The sequence below is a fragment of the Capra hircus genome, chromosome 25 (assembly GCF_001704415.2).
Source record: "Capra hircus breed San Clemente chromosome 25, ASM170441v1, whole genome shotgun sequence".
Classification (NCBI taxonomy): Eukaryota; Metazoa; Chordata; class Mammalia; order Artiodactyla; family Bovidae; genus Capra; species Capra hircus.
The window spans coordinates 14,068,557-14,088,560 of record NC_030832.1 but is presented as its reverse complement, the minus strand read 5'-3'; the positions used below and the strand labels follow the sequence as shown (position 1 = coordinate 14,088,560).

At 47.4% G+C, this 20,004-nt stretch overlaps 1 protein-coding gene across 2 annotated transcripts in view; it reads left to right on the top strand.

The window, feature by feature from the left end:
* MYH11 (myosin heavy chain 11) overlaps positions 1–20,004 on the top strand; it is a 127,437-nt gene that overhangs the window by 20,720 nt on the left and 86,713 nt on the right. For both annotated transcript variants that reach the window (XM_018040245.1, XM_018040246.1), the window contains exon 3: positions 7,077–7,233. In XM_018040245.1, the coding sequence (XP_017895734.1) occupies positions 7,077–7,233 (157 nt within the window). The remainder of the gene's footprint in view (positions 1–7,076; positions 7,234–20,004) is intronic.

Below are 20,004 nucleotides of genomic sequence, written 5' to 3'. Positions count from 1 at the left end.
TTCCTGCTGTGCTTCTCTGGACAGATTAGATGAAAAGCCTTTCAGTCTCATGACCACGCGTCTACTCCTGTCTCATTCTTTTCTGATCAACTTAATCACTTAACTAGAAACTGTTGTCCATGACGGAGGAGATAAAATAGGATGGGGTGGGGGAGCACCCCAAGTTATTCCCCCGGCGCACGATGGCGGAAGGCATGGCCCTTCTTACAGGTGTATGGCAGGTGAAGCTCAGGCAGCTGACCATGCCTGACTTTGCCCCTGGTAACGAAGAAAATGTTCCCTTCCATCCTGCAAAGCTCATCTCAAACAAGGCACTTCTTGCTTCGTCCTGGCAGATGTCTCATCCCCTTGGGTCTAGAAGAGGTAGAAGCCTTAAAGATGCAGGTTCTTTTTGTTTGTTTGTTTTTTAAATTGGAGGACAATTGCTTTACAATGTTGTGTTAGTTTCTGCTGTACAACAGCGTGAATCAGCTCTGTGTATGCATATGCCCCCTCCTTCTTGAGCCTCCATCCCACCACCCCCATCCCACCCCTCTAGGTCATCACGGAGCCCTGAGCCCCCTGAGGTCCCTGTGCCGTACAGCAGCGTCCCACTGGCTATTTCACACACGGTAGTGTATAGAGTGTGCCAGTGCTACTCTTTCCCTTCATCCGACCTCCCCTTCTCCCACTAGGGCCACACGGCCATCCTCTGTCTCAAGATGCAGGTGCCTGCCTGAGCTGCCCTGGATCATCGATGACCCGTGTGGGGGCCCCATGTGGCTCTGATTCCTGGTACAGCACTCCCTTGCTCTTCTGGATGTTGTCGTTGGCTGGGTTCTCTCCGCCTGGGATTTTTCATGGCTCCATCCCTGGTCTTGGGCTGGGAGATGGGACAAGGGTTTCAGGCAGTGGGCACTCAGTGAAGATGTGGGCCTTGCCTGTACTGACTGCTGTCCCAAGTCGTTCCCAGCTCTCTCTAGTGAGGTCGAAGCTCACTTCTGCCCCAGCACACGAGGTGACCAAGGCAGAGAGGTGATGTGACTTACCTGAGAAGGGACAGGATCAGGACTGTTCAGTGTTGCTGATCCCCCCTTCCTTCTCTATGGGGTGCTGAGAGTCACAGGGCCCCGCCCTTGGCCTGAGGCTGCTTGATAATTGAGAGGAGGATAAGGTACATCTGAGCTGCAGATATGCGACATGGATTCTACAGGGATGAATGTGACCAATGGATGAAGTGGGTTAGTCGCTCAGTCATGTCCAACTCTTTGCAACCTCGTGGACTATAGCCCACCAGGCTCCTCTATCCATGGAATTCTCCAGGCAAGAATATTGGAGTGAGTAGCCATTCTCTTCCCCAGAGGATCTTTCTGACTCAGAAATTGAAGCCCAGTCTCTTGCATTGCAGGCAAATACTTTACCATCTGAGCCACCAGGGAAGCCCAGAATGGAAGAGGGAAAGGTGGTAAATACACCGTACAACATTATAACTCTGCTTTAAAGCAAAGGAAAGCCTGCCATTTGCAGCAGCATGGTGGAACCTGGAGGACGTTATACTGAGTGAAAATAGCCAGCCAGAGAGGGGGAAATCCTGCAGGATTCCATTTACAGGAGAGTCTAAAACAGCCAGACTCAGAGAATCAGAAAAGAATGGTGTTGCCAGTGGCTGGGGGAGGTGAAAATGGGAGATTTCTTATTTATTTGTGGCCTTTTCTTGTGTCTGTTCATAACTATCTATTCACTCAGACTTAAAACATTTTTTGAATAGATAACACATGCAAATATTAAATAAAATATTGAATAGTATATAAGGGTATTTTAGAACTTTTCCTTTTATCCCCATTTCCTCATCTTCTGGTTCCCCTCCTAATGGAAACCATGGTCACCAGTTCCTTATAAGTCTTCCAGCAATATTTTATACCCATGTCTCCTCTGCCTCCTGCATTGGCAGACAGGTGCTTTACCAGTAGTGGGAAGCCCTAATATTTTATACATATAGAAGCCAATACATGTGTGTATATATGTATATATGCGTGAGTACATTCTCAGTCGTGTACGACTCTTTGTGACCCACGGACAGTAGCCTACCAGGCTCCTCTGTCCATGGCCAGAATACTGGAGTGGGTTGCTATTTCCTCCTCCTGGGAGTCTTCCCAAGCCAGGAGGATTGAACCCACATCTCTTATGTCTCCTGCATTGTCAGGCAGATTCTTTACCACTGAACCACCTGCTGCTGCTGCTGCTAAGTCACCTCAGTCGTGTCCGACTCTGTGTGACCCCATAGATGGCAGCCCACCAGGCTCCCCCATCCCTGGGATTCTCCAGGCAAGAACACTGGAGTGGGTTGCCATTTCCTTCTCCAATGCATGAAAGTGAAAAGTGAAAGGGAACCACCTGGGAAGCCCAAAATATGTGTGTGTATATATACGTGTGTGTGTGTGTGTGTGTGTGTGTGTGTGTGTGTGTTGGCTGCACTGCCCAGCTTGCCGGATCTTAGTTCCCCATCCAGGGATCAAACCTGAGCTCCCTGCAGTAGAAGCATGGGTCCTAACCACTGGGCCACCAGGGAATTCCCTATATGTAAATTTGTATATGTATGTATTCTTTTTAAGGGCAGTGTGCCATAATTATTGAACTGGTCTCCCATTGGTGGATATTTAGATTGTTTCTTTTTTTTTTTTTTTTTTTTTTTGCCGTTAACATCAAGGCTGTAGCAGATCACATTCTTGGTGGGCCAGGTCTATCTCTGGGATGTTCAGAAAGCCATGAACAACACTGCAACCTGCCCACCGTTATATAGATGGAGAGGACGAGGTTCAGGTCACACGAGTAGCGAGGGCAAGTCTGAGGTTCCTCCTGGGCCTCTGTGACTTAAAGCCTGCTTCTCTTCCACCTTCCCCCACTGTTCCTCATTTCTGCCCGAGGCCTTGGGAGCTCAGGGCTCCACGGCTGACCATATAAAGCGTTAGGGAAAAAGTGAAGTCACTTCCTAATACGGTCACAAGAGGGAAACCCTAGGCCTGCAGCTGGGACCGGCTGGTGGCACAGGGCCCTGAGAGGCCGCTGGGACATGGGAGGCAGGGAAAGTTGAAAAGCTCTGAATCTGACCAGATCGGAAGGGGCTTGTGGGGATGGGGGCGGCAGAAACACAGCCAAGCGCAGGAGGGCTGCGTCAGGTGAGAGCAACCAGGCTGGAACAGTGGAGGCTGAACCCCTAGATTCTGAAGCCCAGCCTCTGCGTGGGGTGTGCTGCCATCTACCCAGTCCTTTCTGTTGGGACTTGGTGCCCTGGAAAGATGTGCTGAACTAGACAGAGATTCAGATCTTCCTGGAAGCATGGGTTAAGTGCTTGCTGTGTACATCGCACCAGGTGGTGCCCTAGGCAAACAGGGGGAAGGTGATATTTCTCCTTCGGAAGCTGATTGGGAAAGCCACACCTGCCTCTCTTCCTTCCTTCCTCCATCCCTCTCTTCTTCCCTCACCCTCCCTCTCTTCCCTCCTCCTTCTTTCATTCTTTTATTCAGCAAATATTTACTGAGTGTCTGCCATGTGCCTGGCCCTGTGCTAAGGGCTGGAGATATGATAGTGTGCAGCTTACAGTCTAAGAGGTGACATTTAGGCTGAGCCCTGAAAGAGCAGATGCAAATGGCTCTGAGAAGCTCAGGGGGAAGTGTTCCAAGGAGAGTGAACATTACGTGTGAAGTTTCCCAGGTGGCAAAGTTTTCATCATCATGAAACAAAGGGAGCACTGGATGGTCACTAATAGTTATTGAGTCCTTGTTACACACCAGGCACTGTGCTAAATGCTCCCCAAGAGCTCTCTCATAGCGAACTGATGCCCATTTTACACCTGCCCATTTTACAGATGAGGATAATCGAGGCTCAGAGAGAAAAAGAAACTTACACAGGGTCACACAGCCAAAAAGTAGCAGAATGAGAGTTACAAATAAGTCCTCAGTAGTCAATTCTGTACTCTTAACCACTACGCTTTACTGGCCCTAGTTCCCTGGAGGGAGTGATTTGGGTTATAAATGACACATTCTAAAAAGGCCATGGTGGATGCAGTGGGCATAGCCTGGGGAAAGCTGGAGGTGGAGTTCAGGCCTAAAGAGGAGGAAGGGCGTGGTTGACTTCCGTTCAAACGATCAACCATTCTTGGGCTCTTACTCCATGGAGGCCCTGAGCTGCGGACCAGGACACAGAGGAACAGGGAACACACTGGCCTTGCCCTGGAACAGCTCTGCCACATGCTCAACGAATGTCTACGAGCACCTACTGTGTGCAGCCCAGTGCCAGGCCCTGGGTCACAGAGATGAAGGCAGCGCTGCCCCTGCTCCAGGGAAGCTTTATAATTAACTGACCCTCAGACATTCATTCAGCAGGCATTTAGCGAGCACCTGCTGTGTCCCTGAACTTGTTAGCACCTTATCTCTTAAGTCTCAGTGCAGGGAGTACCTCCTGCTGAAGTGTCTTGAGCACTGCCCCCTCCTCATGGGTTAGGGCCCTCTCTTCCTTGCTCCCATAATCCACAGGGCTCCGTCCTTGTTCTTATGATATTATTTTGAATGTCCTCGTCTCCTTTTCGAAGGGTGTTTTTTGAGAGCAGGAATGATCATCGATTTATTTGTTTCCAGCATCTAACACAGACCTGGTATACAGTCGGTGCTCGATAAGTGGCTGAAGGATGTTTAGATGGGACTTGTGGAAACCTGGGAGATTACTGCCTCCCTCCCACCTCCCCCACCCCCAGTACTGTTCCTTTTCAGAAAGAGCATTTTCCCCTCAACCCAGATCAACTCTCATCATCATCGCCCCTTAGCAGATGGATGGAGAAGGCAATGGCACCCCACTCCAGCACTCTTGCCTGGAAAATCCCATGGACGGAGGAGTCTGGTGGGCTGCAGTCCATGGGGTCCCACAGAGTCGGACACGACTGAGCGACTTCCCTTTCACTTTTCACTCTCATGCATTGGAGAAGGAAATGGCAACCCACTCCAGTGTCCTGGCCTGGAGAGTCCCAGGGACGGCGGAGCCTGGTGGGCTGCCGTCTATGGGATCACAGAGTCGGACACGACTGAAGCGACTTAGCAGCAGCAGATGGAGCCCTGGGAGGAGTCCCTCACTCGCCAACCAGCTGCTGCCGTGGCTGAAAGCCCTTTGTGGGCTGGTGCCCCTGTGTTTTGTCTTGCCCTGTAACCTCAGAGCCTCACACGTGGAATGCATGAATGAATGAGCAACAGAATGCCCGGATGATCAGTTGCTTCTGTAGGACAGGAATAGGCCCACAGCTGATGGACAGTGCCCATGCCTCACATGGGCCGAGTGGGGCTCCGTGCTGGGTGGCTTTGATCGAGGCGCTGAACCTCCCCGGTGTTTGCCGGGCTGTGAGTGTGACCCAGGGACGGACTCTCTGCTCCTCCTCCTTTAGTCACTTCCTGGGGGAGTTGGAGGGAAGACATGCTTCGTCTTGCCCACCAGAGCCTTGGGCAGCACTGATGCTATCGTTTAGGAAAGCAGTTCCTCTGGGACAGGTTGGCGCCTGTCTCCTGGGCTCTGAGCTCAGCGCGTGGGAAAGGCCAGGGTACAGGAAAGAACAGTAGCAACCAGGACCACACCTCCCCCGCCCACAGCACGGCGGGGCATGTGAGCATCTTCATGCCCCTTCCTTGTTCTGATCATTTTCAGACGTTCTCTGCACTTGGTAGGGCAGGATGTTTTTTTTTTTTTTTTTAGCTAATTAATTTTTTTGGCCTTGCTGTGCAGTTTTCTGGATCTTAATTCCTGGACCAGGGATTAAACCCAGGCCCCCAGCAGTGGAAGGTCCTAACCCCTGGACCCCCAGGAACTGCCAACTTTTTTTAAAATTGTGATAAAATCCAATATAACCAATTCACGATATTAATCAGTTTGAAGGAAACAAGTGGTCTTAATACATTCACAGTGTAGTCTTACTCCCACTGCTCTCTAGTTCCAGAATATTTTTATAGACCCCCAAAGAAACCCATTCCAACTAGCAGTCACTCCCATCCCCCCGTCTCTCCAGTCCCTGGAGACCAGAGACCTATTTTCTGTCTCTATGGATTTGCCTGTTCTGGACATTTCATATAAGCAGAACCGTGTGATACATGACCTTCTGTGTCTGACTTCTTTCATTCAGTGTGATGTTTTCAAGCTTTATCCATATTGTAATGTGTGAGTACCATTCCTATTTAAAGACAGCTGTGTTTATCCCCACTTTACAGATGAGGGACTCTGTCCTTTCTCATGGTCGAGGAGAGTATGAGCTCTGGGGTAAGAAGTCATGATTTTAGTTCTGAATTTCCCAGCAGCTGCGTGACTTGGTGAGAACTTCACTGAGCCTCAGTTTTCTCATCTGTCAAATGGGCCATGGGGAAATTATAGTATCCCTGTCAGAGGTTGAATGAGAGAATTAAAGAAGATGCCTGTGAAGTACTTAGCTTAGTGGCTGGTGCATAGTAAGTGCTCAAGAAACTGTAGGTATTATTTAAGCCTGTGAGGCTCAGGGAGATGAAGTGACAGTGGTTGGGAGTGGCCCAGGGGTCTGAACCCAGCACTATTTAAAACTACAGTTATGAACGGTGTCCTAGAATTCCAAGCTCACCCCTTGCTCCTCTCCCCGGTATGTGGAGTCAGTGATGTCCTGATCCCCACCAGGACACTGAGCCTTAGTTTGTGTATGTGTGCCCAGTTGCTCAGTCATGTCTCTTTGTGGCCGCATGGACTGTAGCCCACCAGGCTTCTCTGCCCATGGGATTCTCCAGGCAAGGATCCTGGAGTGGGTTGCCATTTCCTCCTCCAGGGAATCTTTCTGACCCGGGATTGAACTGGTGTCTTCTGTGTCTCCTGCATTGGATTCTTTACCACTGGCGCCATCTGTGAAGCCCCAAGCCTCAGTTTCCCCATCTCTAAAATGGGACTCTGAGCACATATGTTCAAGGCTGCCTCTATGAGATGAAGTGAGAAAATGCACACAGTGGTGCTCAGACCATGCAGGCTGTAGTGGGTGGTCACAGACTGGATGTCAGAGCTCTGCCCCTGCTGGGTTCCTGAAGTCAGCTCGGTTCTCTCTTTCGTAGACATACTCGGGCCTCTTCTGCGTGGTGGTGAACCCCTACAAGCAGCTGCCCATCTACTCAGAGAAGATCATTGAGATGTACAAGGGCAAGAAGCGGCATGAGATGCCGCCCCACATCTACGCCATCGCCGACACGGCCTACCGGAGCATGCTGCAAGGTAAGCCGCCTGCAGAGGCATAGAGCTCCTCCTCCTCCAAGGAGCCCACCCGGGCTGCTTATAGCCACTCACCAGGCCCCTCCTGTCCTGCCCGCCTGCAGTTCTCGCCAAGAATGTGGGGTTTGGCAGGCGGAGCTGGGTAACAGGAGGGCTGTGACTGAAAAAGGGAAAAAACAAGCAGAACAGATGCGTGTGCAGTCCGGGAGAGGAGGGAGGGCAGATAGCTTGGGCAAATACAGGCATGGGCTTGCTGACCCCTGGTTGCCTGAGGCCTGGGCGGGCCAGCTATCTGGAAGATGGCAGGATGCTGTCACTTTGGAAGGGAAGCAGGTGGGGAATGGTCCTGGCGCTGAGCCAACCAGATCTGAATTTGCAGCCAGCTGTCACACACATCCTGTGGGATCCTGTGCAAATGTCTTTTCCTCTCCAGCCTCAGTTTCCTCATCTGTGAAAAGGGAGTGAGAGGATCCATCTTGCAGCGTGTTGTACAGATGGTAAAGCAGGCTTTCCCACACTGAAGACCTTTGCATATTACCTCCACATTTATGTAGTATTATTACTATCATTAATAACTTCCACTGTGGTAGAGCATACATACAGGAGAATGCAAAAAGTGCACAAATTCAGTGTCCAGTCTAAAATTAATTTTTACATGTCTACAGTTGTAATCGACTTCCCTCGTGGCTCAGACGGTAAAGTGTCTGTCTACAATGCAGGAGACCCGGGTTCAATCCCTGGGTTGGGAAGATCCCTTGGAGAAGGAAATGGCAATCCACTCCAGTACTATTGCCTGGAAAATCCCATGGACAGAGGAGCCTGGTAGGCTACAATCCATGGGTCGCAAAGAGTCAGACACAACTGAGTGACTTCACGTTCACGTTCACGTTCACAGTCGTAATCACCACCCAGACCAAGATGGGAAATAGTTCTAGAAAGTTCTCTCATGCCTCCTCCCATAAATGGAATACCTCCTCCTATAAATGGATCTGGCCTTCAGATATAGGAGTTCTTCTGTCCTTACACTTGAGAAAGGGCAGCAGGAAAGAGCTTTGGCAGTTTTAAAGCTGTGCACAGTTGTTATGTGATTTTTAGGTGGGAAGAGCCTAGAGGTGGTAAGCCGGCAGCTGGTAGGCTGGATCCAGCCCTCAGATTAGTTTGGGTTTTGGTCCACATGGAGTTTTAAGGATACTTTAATTAGCTGCCAACTTTTAAAACTGTGGAGATTGTACACAAAAAGCCCAATTTCTAGGTTATCTTGAAAGAATTGGAACATCTGGCAACATGTGATCCCACTGTCAGCCCCTCAAAAGGACATATGGGTTCTCCAGTTCCCTGGCCTGGTGCACTTGTTTGAGTTTACTGCCTGGCTCCTGTGCTTGACCCTGGAATCGCTTCCTCCAAGAATGCTGTGTTGAGAATTGAAAGGAGCCCAGTTCCTGACGGCAGGTGTACCTAGGACATATTACTCCCCACCTCAAGGTAAAGGGGCTCAGGTAGAAGTTCCCCAAATTACTGACAGGGTTAGCCACGCCACACAGGTATGATTCAAACTGGACCACTCCAGATGGGTACGACCATCATTTCCAAAGACCAGAATATGGAGCCTTGCAAAGAAGATTGCGGGAGATATAATTCTAGCTTATAAAGTGATGACTCTTGGAGTTAGGTATGTGCTTTTATGAAAAAAAAATCCTTTGTAGTCTCTCTTGATGGACGAGTATATGACGGTGGTCCACACACCTCTTTGGAAAGCTGAACATCACAAAGCTACAGTGTTCATATAATTTGGGGTGCTTTTGGTTACAAGAAGCATAGCAATCAATTAAAATGGCTTAAACAACAGGAATTTATTACCTCATTTAACAAGTAGTCTGGATGTTGATTTCAGGCTCGGTTAATTTAACAGCTCAAAAACAGACTTTTTTGGGATTTTCTTGGCTGCTTCCTCATCATCACAAGATGGCAACCATAGCTCCAGACATCACATCCAAAAGCATGAAGGAAGTGAAGGGTTAGTTTTTTTTCCCCACGTCTCCTTTTTTATGAGAGAAGAAAACCTTTCCAGACACTTATCAGCAGCCATCCCTTATGTCTGTTATGTCTTGATCACATGCAAACCTCTAAACCAATCATTGGCAAAGAGAACTGGAACATTTATGATTGGTTTGGACTATTCCTAGTTCTTTTCTGGAGCTGAGGGAGCTTTTTTGTTGTTGTTTAGCTGCTAAGTCATGTCTGACCCTTTTGCAACCCCATGGACTGTAGCCTGCCAGGCTCCTCTGTCCGTGGGGTTTCCCAGGCAAGAACACTGGAGGGGGTTGCCATTTCTTTCTCCAGGGGATCTTCCTGACCCAGAGATCGAACTGACATCTCCTGCATTGGCAGGCCGATTCTTTACCACTGAGCCAACAGGGAAGCCTAAGGGAGCCCCTACTAAGCACATTTAGTCTGAATACCAGGAAAAGGGGAAGAGGGAATGACAGGTAAACGTTGCCATAGTGCTCTTAAAATTTATACGTGCAACTTTAAGAAACTTAGAGTTTCCCTGATAGCTCCGCAGGAAAGAATCTGCCTGCAATGCAGGAGACACGGGAAATGCGGTTTCTATCTCTGGGTTGGAAAGATCCCCTGGAGAAGGAGATGGCAACCCACTCCAGTATCCTTGCCTGAAAAAAAATCCTATGGACAGAATTACCTGGCGAGCTACAACCTAAAGGGTCGCAAAGAGTTGGACATGATTGAGTGACTAAGTACAACAAAAAACTTCTGTCTTAAATATTCCATTCTAGGAAAAATTGAAACATATATTTAAGCAAAAGAGAATGTACTAGCACCCATAATCCTATCACCATTAATGTTTGTCTATATAACTTTTCATACACTAACTGAGCTGGATGGCATGAAATGAAGGAGGTTATGACTATCTGAAAATAATTGGCTCCAGAAAAGATTTACTTAAAATGGGCATGTGGATTAAGGGGGAAGAGGCTTTGATGGGCTTAAAAAATGACATTGCAAATTATGAACACAGGCTTATTTATTTTACATGCAATAGGAATTTGGTGGTTATTGCAACTAGATGTGCTAATTCTTAGAAAGAGTATAAAATTAATTCACAGTTGGGTGTTCTTGCCTTAACTTCTTTTTGAACAGAATCATGAAAGAGCATAAGACACCCTTCTTCGTGCCATGCTTTCTGCAGCATGGGATAAGATGATAATTTTTACAGACTTACTGGAGAAATCACCACTTTTGCCAAGGGCTTTGGCTTCTTTGGTATTTAGCACAGTCTCTCAAAGTCCTTGTTGTGTTATCTTTCCTGATGACTCCCTACTGTCTGGCTGTGAAGTGATCTGACGTTTTTGGTGGCCTTTCGAACGTCACCATCGTGTGACACCGCACCTTCCAGGAAACAGGCAGTTTTGCAGAGCTGCCACTTCGTTTTGTGTTTGTATCGAGACGATGGATGTTGACACCCAATAGCTGGCAAGGGGAAGCCTTTAAATTAGAGGACAGCAGTGATGCAGACTAGAGAAAGATGCTTTAGTGGGATCTGGTTTCCCAAATACTTGACTCTTTGAAGAATATTTTTGTGTTGTGATAACTTTTGCCTCCCTAGACAACTTCCCATCCATGGGGCAGTGTCATACTCCGTACAGGGACCCCCAGGGCAAATACATTCCATTCCTCTTGGGCTCTGTATGTTAACACACAATTATATAGTGAAATATAAAGTTACCTAGAAATTGTAAACCTCAAGAGAAAAATGCCATCCATAAGCCTACAGATCCATAAGAGATAATCTCTTTTTAGATTAAAGGTTAATCAATAGTTGCTACGTGCTTTCTGGCAAATGAGTGATGACAAACTCCAATGAAAGTAATCTCCAAAAAAAAAAATATTGAGGAGAAAAAAATAAAAGCTTAGGAAAAATCTTTCTTTTTTCTTTGTAAAGTGGGAATTTGGTTTTTGTGAAGGAACGTGTGGGCCCGGTTTGTGACTCTGTTGGTGAATGTTGCTGTCCCAGGCTGTCCAGTCACTTGGCTGGGATCACGCTGAACCTTCCATCTGGTTGGAGGCATGAAGTCAGTAGCTATGTCTTCCTCTTCAAGTCCTTTGTGAAACAGGATGGCGTGTGAAGAGATAGGATTGGGAAGGAGTGGAGAACGCATTCACTGAACACGAAATGTTTAAAATTTGTCGCACGGACTCTTAAGTTCCCGAGGCCCCCCTAAACTCTATGAAACCCACAAACGCCATGTTTGTCTCCCTGCTCATCATGGAACCTCCGGCATATTTGCTGGTGCCTGGTATGGAGTAACTGCTCAGTTAATATTTGCAATGAATGAAGGAAGAACTCTCAGAGTTGTTGAAAGAAAAAAACCAGGGGCTTCCCTGGTGGTCCAGTGATGAAGACTCCATGCTTCTACTGCAGGGAGTACAGGTTCGATTCCCTAGCCAGGGAACTGAGATCCTGTATGCTGCTCAGCCCAGCCAAAAAAAAAAGTTTCTAAAATTAAAAACTTTTTTAAAAAAGAAAAGCACTGACCAGGGTCAGGATGGGTGGGGAGTTACCAAAGCCTTGTTGACTCACTAAGAGGGGAAAGGGGAGGGGGGAGCATTCTGGCTGAGAATAGTAACAGGGGAGTTGGGAATATGGGAGGAGATTTCTAAGACATAATTCATTCACAAGCCCCTCCCCAAAGGAAGCCAGGCCCCAGTGGAGAGGAGACAGTGAGAAAAGTCAGCATTTAAAATATGTCTTATATATGTGTATGTGTAAATGATATCGTATTTACTTTTTACATTTCCCAATGTTTTTTTTGTTTTGGGAGAGATGATGGATTCAAATTCAAAAGCTGACCATTCTCCCTTTCAACCCTTGTGCCCAAGACTCCTAGTCTGCCTCCCCAGAGATAACCGTGGGGTTATTATTCTAGTTTATTAGATATTCTTAGATACTCTCCTAGAGATATTTTCTGCACATGTCTGAAGATACGCATCCATTTCTCTCTCCCCAGGTTTTCCCCACAAATAGTAGCATTCTGTATGCACTGTTCTGCATGCTGCTAGAGGATTATACGCCTACAGGGATTCCTTACTCCTTTTTCGCACTGTTAGCTTTCATCTTTATTGAAGGTGTAGATGAAGATGATTTAGACAATTCCTCAAGGCTTGTTAAGAAAAACATCACTCCTTGGTTGCTTCTCTAATTTCCCCTTCTCCAGGGATAACCATTATCAACTCTTAACTGAATTTTGGATGTTTAATACTGTAATCTCCAAGGGACTTGAATATATTACTCACATTTTAAATTTCTCCCTCAGTTTTAGGCATTACTTATTGACTTTTCATCATGGAACATGAGCGTTTCACTCAATCACCCCCTTGCTTTGTCCTCTGGCCTCCTCCCAACACACACACAACCATGCCCCATCACATAAGCTCCCAATGTAGTTTTATATTAACTTTGATGAAAACTATATTCAGAGTTTACATTATCATGACTGTGTAGATGCCATTCACAGCTGAGCTCTGCACTGTCTTATGATGCCTTTTCCTGTACAAATTATTCTTTCCCCTGGAGTTAGTAATTGCCTTCTTTTTCCCCCAACTTGGGTATCTATGTACTTAATCACTAATGCTACCACAAATTCTCTTTCTAAATGTGTTAATCTTCTTATAATGTGTCTTATAAATAAGATATGTGTTCAAGATCCTCTTTATAGCTTCTTTTTGGAAGTGATTGCTACTGGAGTCTTTTGACCTGCCCTGGATACCCTCTGGCGACCAGTAGCTGACACACCCTCAGCTCCACCTCACCTCAGGGCTCTCCCTTCCTATGTCCTGCCCTTGGATCTTCCCTGGTGTTTCGGATGGTAAAGCGTCTGCCTACAATGCAGGAGACCTGGGTTCAATCCCTGGGTCGGGAAGATCTCCTGGAGAAGGAAATGGCAATCCACTCCAGGATTCTTGCCTGGAAAATCCCATGGATGGAGGAACCTGGTTAGGCTATAGTCCATGGGGTTGCAGAGTCAGACACGACTGAGCGACTTCACTCACTCACTGTGAAAGTGAAGTGAAAGTGTTAGTTACTCAGTCATGTTCAACTCTTTGCAACCTCAGGCTCCTCTGTCCATGAAAAATTCTCCAGGCAAGAATACTGGAGGAGGTTGCCATTTCCTTCTCCAGGAGATCTTCCCAACCCAGGGATCAAATCCAGGTCCCCTGTATCACAGACAGATTCTTTACCATTCTGAGCCAAAGTATGTAGGTTTACTTTTTTAAAATTTTCTTTCCAAAAGGCATTGCTTCATTAACTTTGAGATTCAGTTTCATTTTGGGGAAGATAAAAGTTGTTCTTATTCTTGATCCTTTGTATGTGACCTTTTTTTTAAAAATTTCCTCATTCCTCCTTCTCTGGAAGTTTTTTTTTTTTAATCTTTATCTCCCTGTTCATGATTGGATTTGGTGTGGGTCTGTTTTTACTCATTGTGCTGGAGACCTAAGTGGATCCTCATAGTCTATAAATTCCTATCCTTACATTCTGGGAAATTTTTTTGAATTATGTCCTTAATGATTTCTTTTTCTTTGTATTCTCTGTTCTGTTTTTTCTAGATGTTTTCTCATTTCTATACCAGAATTCTCAGATTTTTTAAAAAATAATTTTCATCTCTTTCTCTTGTCTTTTTTATTTTCTAGGCAGTTACCTCAACTTTATCGTATAAATCCTCCATTGAGTTTTCAATTACTACTATCATTCCAAAAAAAAGTTTCCAAGAACTTTGTTTTGTTTCCTGAATGTTTCTTTCTTATCACATTCTTTTTCCATGCACATTACTTTTCTTAGAGGGTACTTCTCCACATGTAGGCCCCTGTTACCTCCAATAGGCATATTTTCTTACTTATTTGGTTTAATTTATGTTTGTCTTGTTAGTGACTTTCTTCCAATGCCTGCTGATTCATTGACTGTCCATTCATCTGGGATGCTCTAATGCATGGGCACCAAAAAACTGATGGCAGCTTCGTGTTTGCAGGAGGAGCTTGCTGGTGAGGCTGGGCTGCTCCATCGGGTGACTCTTAGTGTAGCTTTCAGTCTTTTTTCTTGGGCTAGTGAAATTCTTCAGAGAAGTCTTGTTCAGTGTTCTGCTTCAAGGGTAAAGATGTGTCTACTATCATTTTGGGGCTTCTTCCCTGGTGGCTCAGCGGTAAAAACCTGCCTGCCAATGCAGGAGACGCAGGAGACATGGGTTCAATCCCTGGGTCAGGAAGATCCCCTGGAGGAGGAAATGACAACTCACTCCAGTATTCTTGCCTGGAAAATCCCATGGACAGAGGAGTCTGGCAGGCTACAGTCCATAGCATCGCAAAAGGGTCAGACACAACTTAACGACTAAACAACAACAACCATCATTTTAAGGGTCTAGTTGAGAAGAGGCTGAGGGTTTCAAACTATGGGATGAAACCTCCATGTGTCTTCTTGCCATTCCTGGTGTCCCCAAGACAGACACCTTCTATTTCTCCCTCTCCAGAGAATTGATCTGGCCCCTTTGGTGGGCGGTGGGGAGGGCAGTCACTTGGCTACAGGGAGCATAGACGGTATCTGGAGTGTCTAGCAGCTTCACAGACATTCAGCCAGTCCTCATGTTTCATTGTCCTCCACCCTCTTCCTGAGGCCCCAGGTTGCCCATTACTGAGGTTTGGGCTGGAGGCAGGGGACTCTGCTTCTCCACCACCAGCTTAGTCTCCTGGGGCTGTCATTACTCATCCCGTTTGCTGGTTTCCCAGGTTGTGTTTTTCTCTCCTCTCCCACTTTTTTGGACAGTTTCACTTGTTTTTGAAAAACCTCTTTGTGCATGTGTGTTCAGTCGTGTTCAGCTCTTGTGGCCCTGTAAATATAGCCCGCCAGGCTCCTCTGTCCATGGGATTCTCCAGGCAAGAATACCGAAGTGGGTTGCCATGCCCTCCTCCAGGGGATCTTAGAGACCCAGGGATCAAACCCACGTCTCTTATGTCTCCTGCATTGGCAGGCAGATTCTTTACCACTAGCACCATGTGGGAAGCCTGAGAAAAATCCCTTTCAGTTCAGTTCAGTTCAGTTCAGTTCAGTCCCTCAGCCATGTCTGACTCTTTGCGACCGCATGGACTGCAGCACGCCAGGCCTCCCTGTCCATCACCAACTCCTGGAGCTTGCTCAACCTCATGTCCATCGAGTCGGTGATGCCATCCAACCATCTCATCCTCTGTTGTCCCCTTCTTCTCCCACCTTCAATCTTTCCCAGCATCAGGGTCTTTTCCAATGAGTCAGCTCTTCACATCAGGTGTCCAAAGGATTGGAGTTTCAGCTTCAGCATCAGTCCTTCCAATGAATATTCAGGACTGACTTCCTATAGGATGGACTGGATTGATCTCCTTGCAGTCCAAGGGACTCTCAAGAGTCTTCTCCAACACCACAGTTCAAAAGCACCAATTCTTCAGCACTCAGCTTTTTTTATAATCCAACTCTCTCATCCATACCTGACTACTGGAAAAACCATAGCTTTGACTAGATGGGCCTTTTTCGGCAAAGCAATGTCTCTGCTTTTTAATATGCTGTCTAGTTTAGTCATAACTTTTAATTTTTTAATTTCATGGCTGCAGTCACCATCTGCAGTAATTTTGAAGCCCCCAAAATAAAGCTTCCCTCATAGCTCAGTTGGTAAAGAATCCTCCTGCAATGCAGGAGACCCTGGGTCGATTCCTGGGTCAGGAAGATCCCCTGGACGAAGGGATGGTCTACCCATTCCAGTATTCTTCAGCTTCCCTTGCAGCTCAGCTGGTAAAGAATCCGCCTGCAATGTGGGAGACCTGGGTTTGATCCCTGGGTTGGGAACATCTCCTGAAGAAGAGAAGGCTACCTACTCCAGTATTCTGGCCTGGAGAATTCCATGGACTGTATAGTCCATGGGGTTGTGAAGAGTTGGACATGACTCAGCAACTTTCACTCACTTTCAAAACCCCTTTACTGTCATTTTAATGAGGTTTGGGGAAAGAGGAGCTCTAACTGCCTGTATTCAACCCACTACCTTTTGATGGAAATTCTCTCACACTCTCTTTTCCAAAGATGTGATAATGGTGATAGTGGATTTTTAAAAAATATTTACTTTATTTATCTGGCTGTGCTTGATCTCAGTTGTGGCACTCGGGATCTTTAGTTGCAGCATGCAAACTCTTAGTTGAGGCATGTGGGATCTAGTTCCCTGACCTGGGATTGAACCTGGCCCCCCTGCATTGGGAGCTCAGAGTCTCAGCCACTGGACCGCGAGGGAAACCCCAGTAGTGGATTTTTATTGCGTGCTTCCTGTGTGCACAGAGCTTTCCAGGAATATTCTCCATTTATCCTCACCACAGACTGTCAAGGCAGACGGGATCAGATCCATGTGCTGGTGCTTAGTCAGTAAGTCGTGTCTGACTCTTTGCAACCCTGTGGACTGAGCCCAGCAGGCTCCACTGTCCGTGGGATTCTCCAGGCAAGAATACTGGAGTGGGTTGCCATTTCCTCCTCCAGGGGATCTTCCCGACTCAGGGATTGAAGCTGTGTCTCCTGCCTTGGTAGGCAGATTCTTTACCACTGAGCTACCTGGGATCAGATTAGGACCTTTAAAATGAAGCCTTGAAACTATTATGGTGCCTGTGTCCAGAATAAAAACAACACTAAACTATAAAGAAAGCCAACAATGTTTTACATTTTCCCAGGACATTGGCCATGATAGTTCTTAAGAAGTAGCAAATATTGGGAGAAGGCAATGGCAACCCACTCCAGTACTCTTGCCTGGAAAATCCCATGGATGGAGGAGCCTGGTGGGCTGCAGTCCATGGGGTTGCTAAGAGTCGGACACAACTGAGCGACTTCACTTTTACTTTTCACTTTCATGCATTGGAGAAGGAAATGGCAACCCACTCCAGTATTCTTGCCTGGAGAATCTCAGGGACGGGGAAGCCTGGTGGGCTGCCATCTATGGGGTTGCACTGAGTCGGACATGACTGAAGCGACTTAGCAGCAGCAGCAGCAGCAGCAGCAGCAGCAGCAAATATTGACTCCTTTAAAAACTTATTTATTTTTCCCTCCCTCCCTTCCTTCACTCATGGACCTATGTTTACATGACTGGTTGTTGTTGTTCAGTTGCCTCAGTCATGTCCGCCTCTTTACGACCCCATGGATTACAACATGCCAGGCTTCTCTGTCCTTCGCCATCTCCCAGAGCCTGCTCAAACTCATGTCCATGGAGTCAGTGATGCCATCCAACCATCTCTTCCTCTGTTGTCCCCTTCTCCTCCTGCCTTCAGTCTTTCCCAGCATCAGGGTCTTTTCCAGTGAGTCAGATCTTTGCATCAGGTGGCCAAACTATAGGAGCTTCAGCTTCAGCATCAGTTCTTCTAATGAATATTCAGGATTGATTTTCTTTAGAACTGACTGGTTTGACCTCCTTGCAGTCCAAGGGACTCTCAAGAGTCTTCTCCAACACCACAGCACAAAAGTTATCAATTCTTCGGCATTCAGCCTTCTTTATGGCCCAACTCTCACATCTACACATGACTACTGTGGGAAAACATGACTGGTTAGACAATCCACTACTGGTGGCAGGTGCTGTTATTAGCCCCATTTTATTGCTGGGGAGACTGAGGCTTGGGGAGGTGAAGAACTTAACGCAGGAGTGTCAGAGCAGATTTGAACTTGGTTTATCAGACTCTGAAGCCCCAGGCTTGCCGGACCAAGGTGATGCTGGGCTGTTTCATAGCTCCTCCTGCTCCGCTAAAGGCTGTTTGCTCCTGTAGGGCTGTCTCTTGCCATCTCAGGGGGTTAGCGTTGAGGGCTCAGCACTTGAGAAGCTGGCGTGAGTGACTTCAGCAAATTATAGCATGATAAGTGTGGGGAAAGCGTCAGGAAAGCTTTCCTGACAAAAGCCAGTTTGGATCTCCAGCCTCTTCTCTGATTGGGTCCCTAGGGTGGGGGAGGGTGTGAAAGGCAGGTGAGATTTCACTCTGAGGATGAGAGGAGCCATCAGGACCTGTCCCTGGAAGTGTTCTGTCCACACCTAATTAGTACTAACCAGCCACTCTAAGGGGATTTTAAAAAAAACAAAACAGCCAGACCTTTATCAGCTCAGGCTCTTGGCTGAACCCTCTTTAAGCTGCGGAGAAGTCTGTGGGGGTGGGGAGGTGGGCAGAATGATCCAAACTCGGTTCTCTGCTTTGCAAGTTCCCACACTCAGTCTGAACCTTCTGTCCGGGTCAGCACGCCTTGGGGGGCTGGCCCGTGCTCAACCGGAGGTTCTGTATCTCAGCAGAGACCGGAAGGGCATCTGTGTGCACTGAGCTCGCTGCCCCGTAGATCCTGCGCCCCTTGGCCCTCGCCGCTCCCCTGCAGGACAGACTCCCCGTGTGACAGACTGAAGATGCTGAGGCTCAGAACACCGAGGCGCTTGGCTGCAGAGCTGAACGTCAAACCTAGCGATATGTCCTTTAGTCACACTGGAAGCACTTTTTATTTTAAAAAAGATTTTTTTAAGCCAATAGTTTTGTTTTGTTTTTAATTTTTTGGCCATGCCCTGTGACATGTGGGATCTTAGTTCCCCAGCCAGGAATCAAACCTTGGCCCTGCATTGGAAGGGTGGACTCTTAGCCACTGGACCTTCAGGGAAGCCCCTCACTGGATGTGTTTTATCTTCCCTCTGAGGCAGTATGGTATGTTAAGTAATGTAGTGCTGTCAGCCCTCTTTAACCGATGAGGAAAGTGAGGCTGCTCGTGATAACTCAGAGGGCCAACCAGACCGGGCCGGACAGATGGAGCCGCCAGCTAAGAGACTGGCTTAGGCCTTACACTTAGAAAGGCTTGCACTTGATAGCCTGTTCTCCTGAGTCAGACCCGCTGCCATCTGTAACCTCACGAGCTCACTGCTGCGGAGGATGGGGATGATGGAGCAGCGATGGTAATAAAGTTGACAATAATTTCCTGTTTTGAGCTTTGGATGGGTCTTGGGCCCTTTTTAGGCTCTTTGTGGGTCCAATCTCCCTGCATCTTTTTCACATCCTTGGAAAGTGCGGGTTTTTAATCCCTGTCTTCTTGGTAAGGAAGATGATGCTCAGAGTTGCCCAAGAAGTGGAGCCCAGAAGTAATTTCCCAGACATTTTGCTGCAGAGACTGTGTTCCTGCAATGCTCCCCACCCACCCCTCCCGCCCCAGGGAGGGGACCGGTTGCCTCTCTGCCTCGAAGAGACTTTGCCTCTGCTCTCAGCTTAGCGTCTGGCCTGGTGGGGCGAGGGGTGCTGGCGGCTCCATCTGTCTGGCCCCATCTGGCCAGCCCTCTGAGCTATCACAAGAAGATCACGTTCTTTGGCAGGAAATGAAGAAGAAGGATCATCTGATTCTGATACATGTTTTATGGATGGCCCATGGTGTCTCACACAGATGGGAGAGAGCTAAGGAGAATTATTATTATTTTTTTAATAACCAGTAAATATTGAGCTGGAAAGCAGATAGGCTGAGGGGAGTGGACTTGGGGAGCTCTGACTGACACTTGGTGGCAGCTTGTTACTCTTGGAGTCTGAGTGCTCTGGCCTTCCCACTGTGTCTTCCCAGCCTCAGAGAAAATCTGGCTTCCCCCTTCCCTTTTTTTGTCCAAAAGTGTTGATTGAGGCCCCACTGTGAGGGGACTGTTGTGGAGGGCACAGTCTACTGAGGGGTGCAGATATTAATCAAATCAAACCACAAATACATGTGCTATGGGGAGA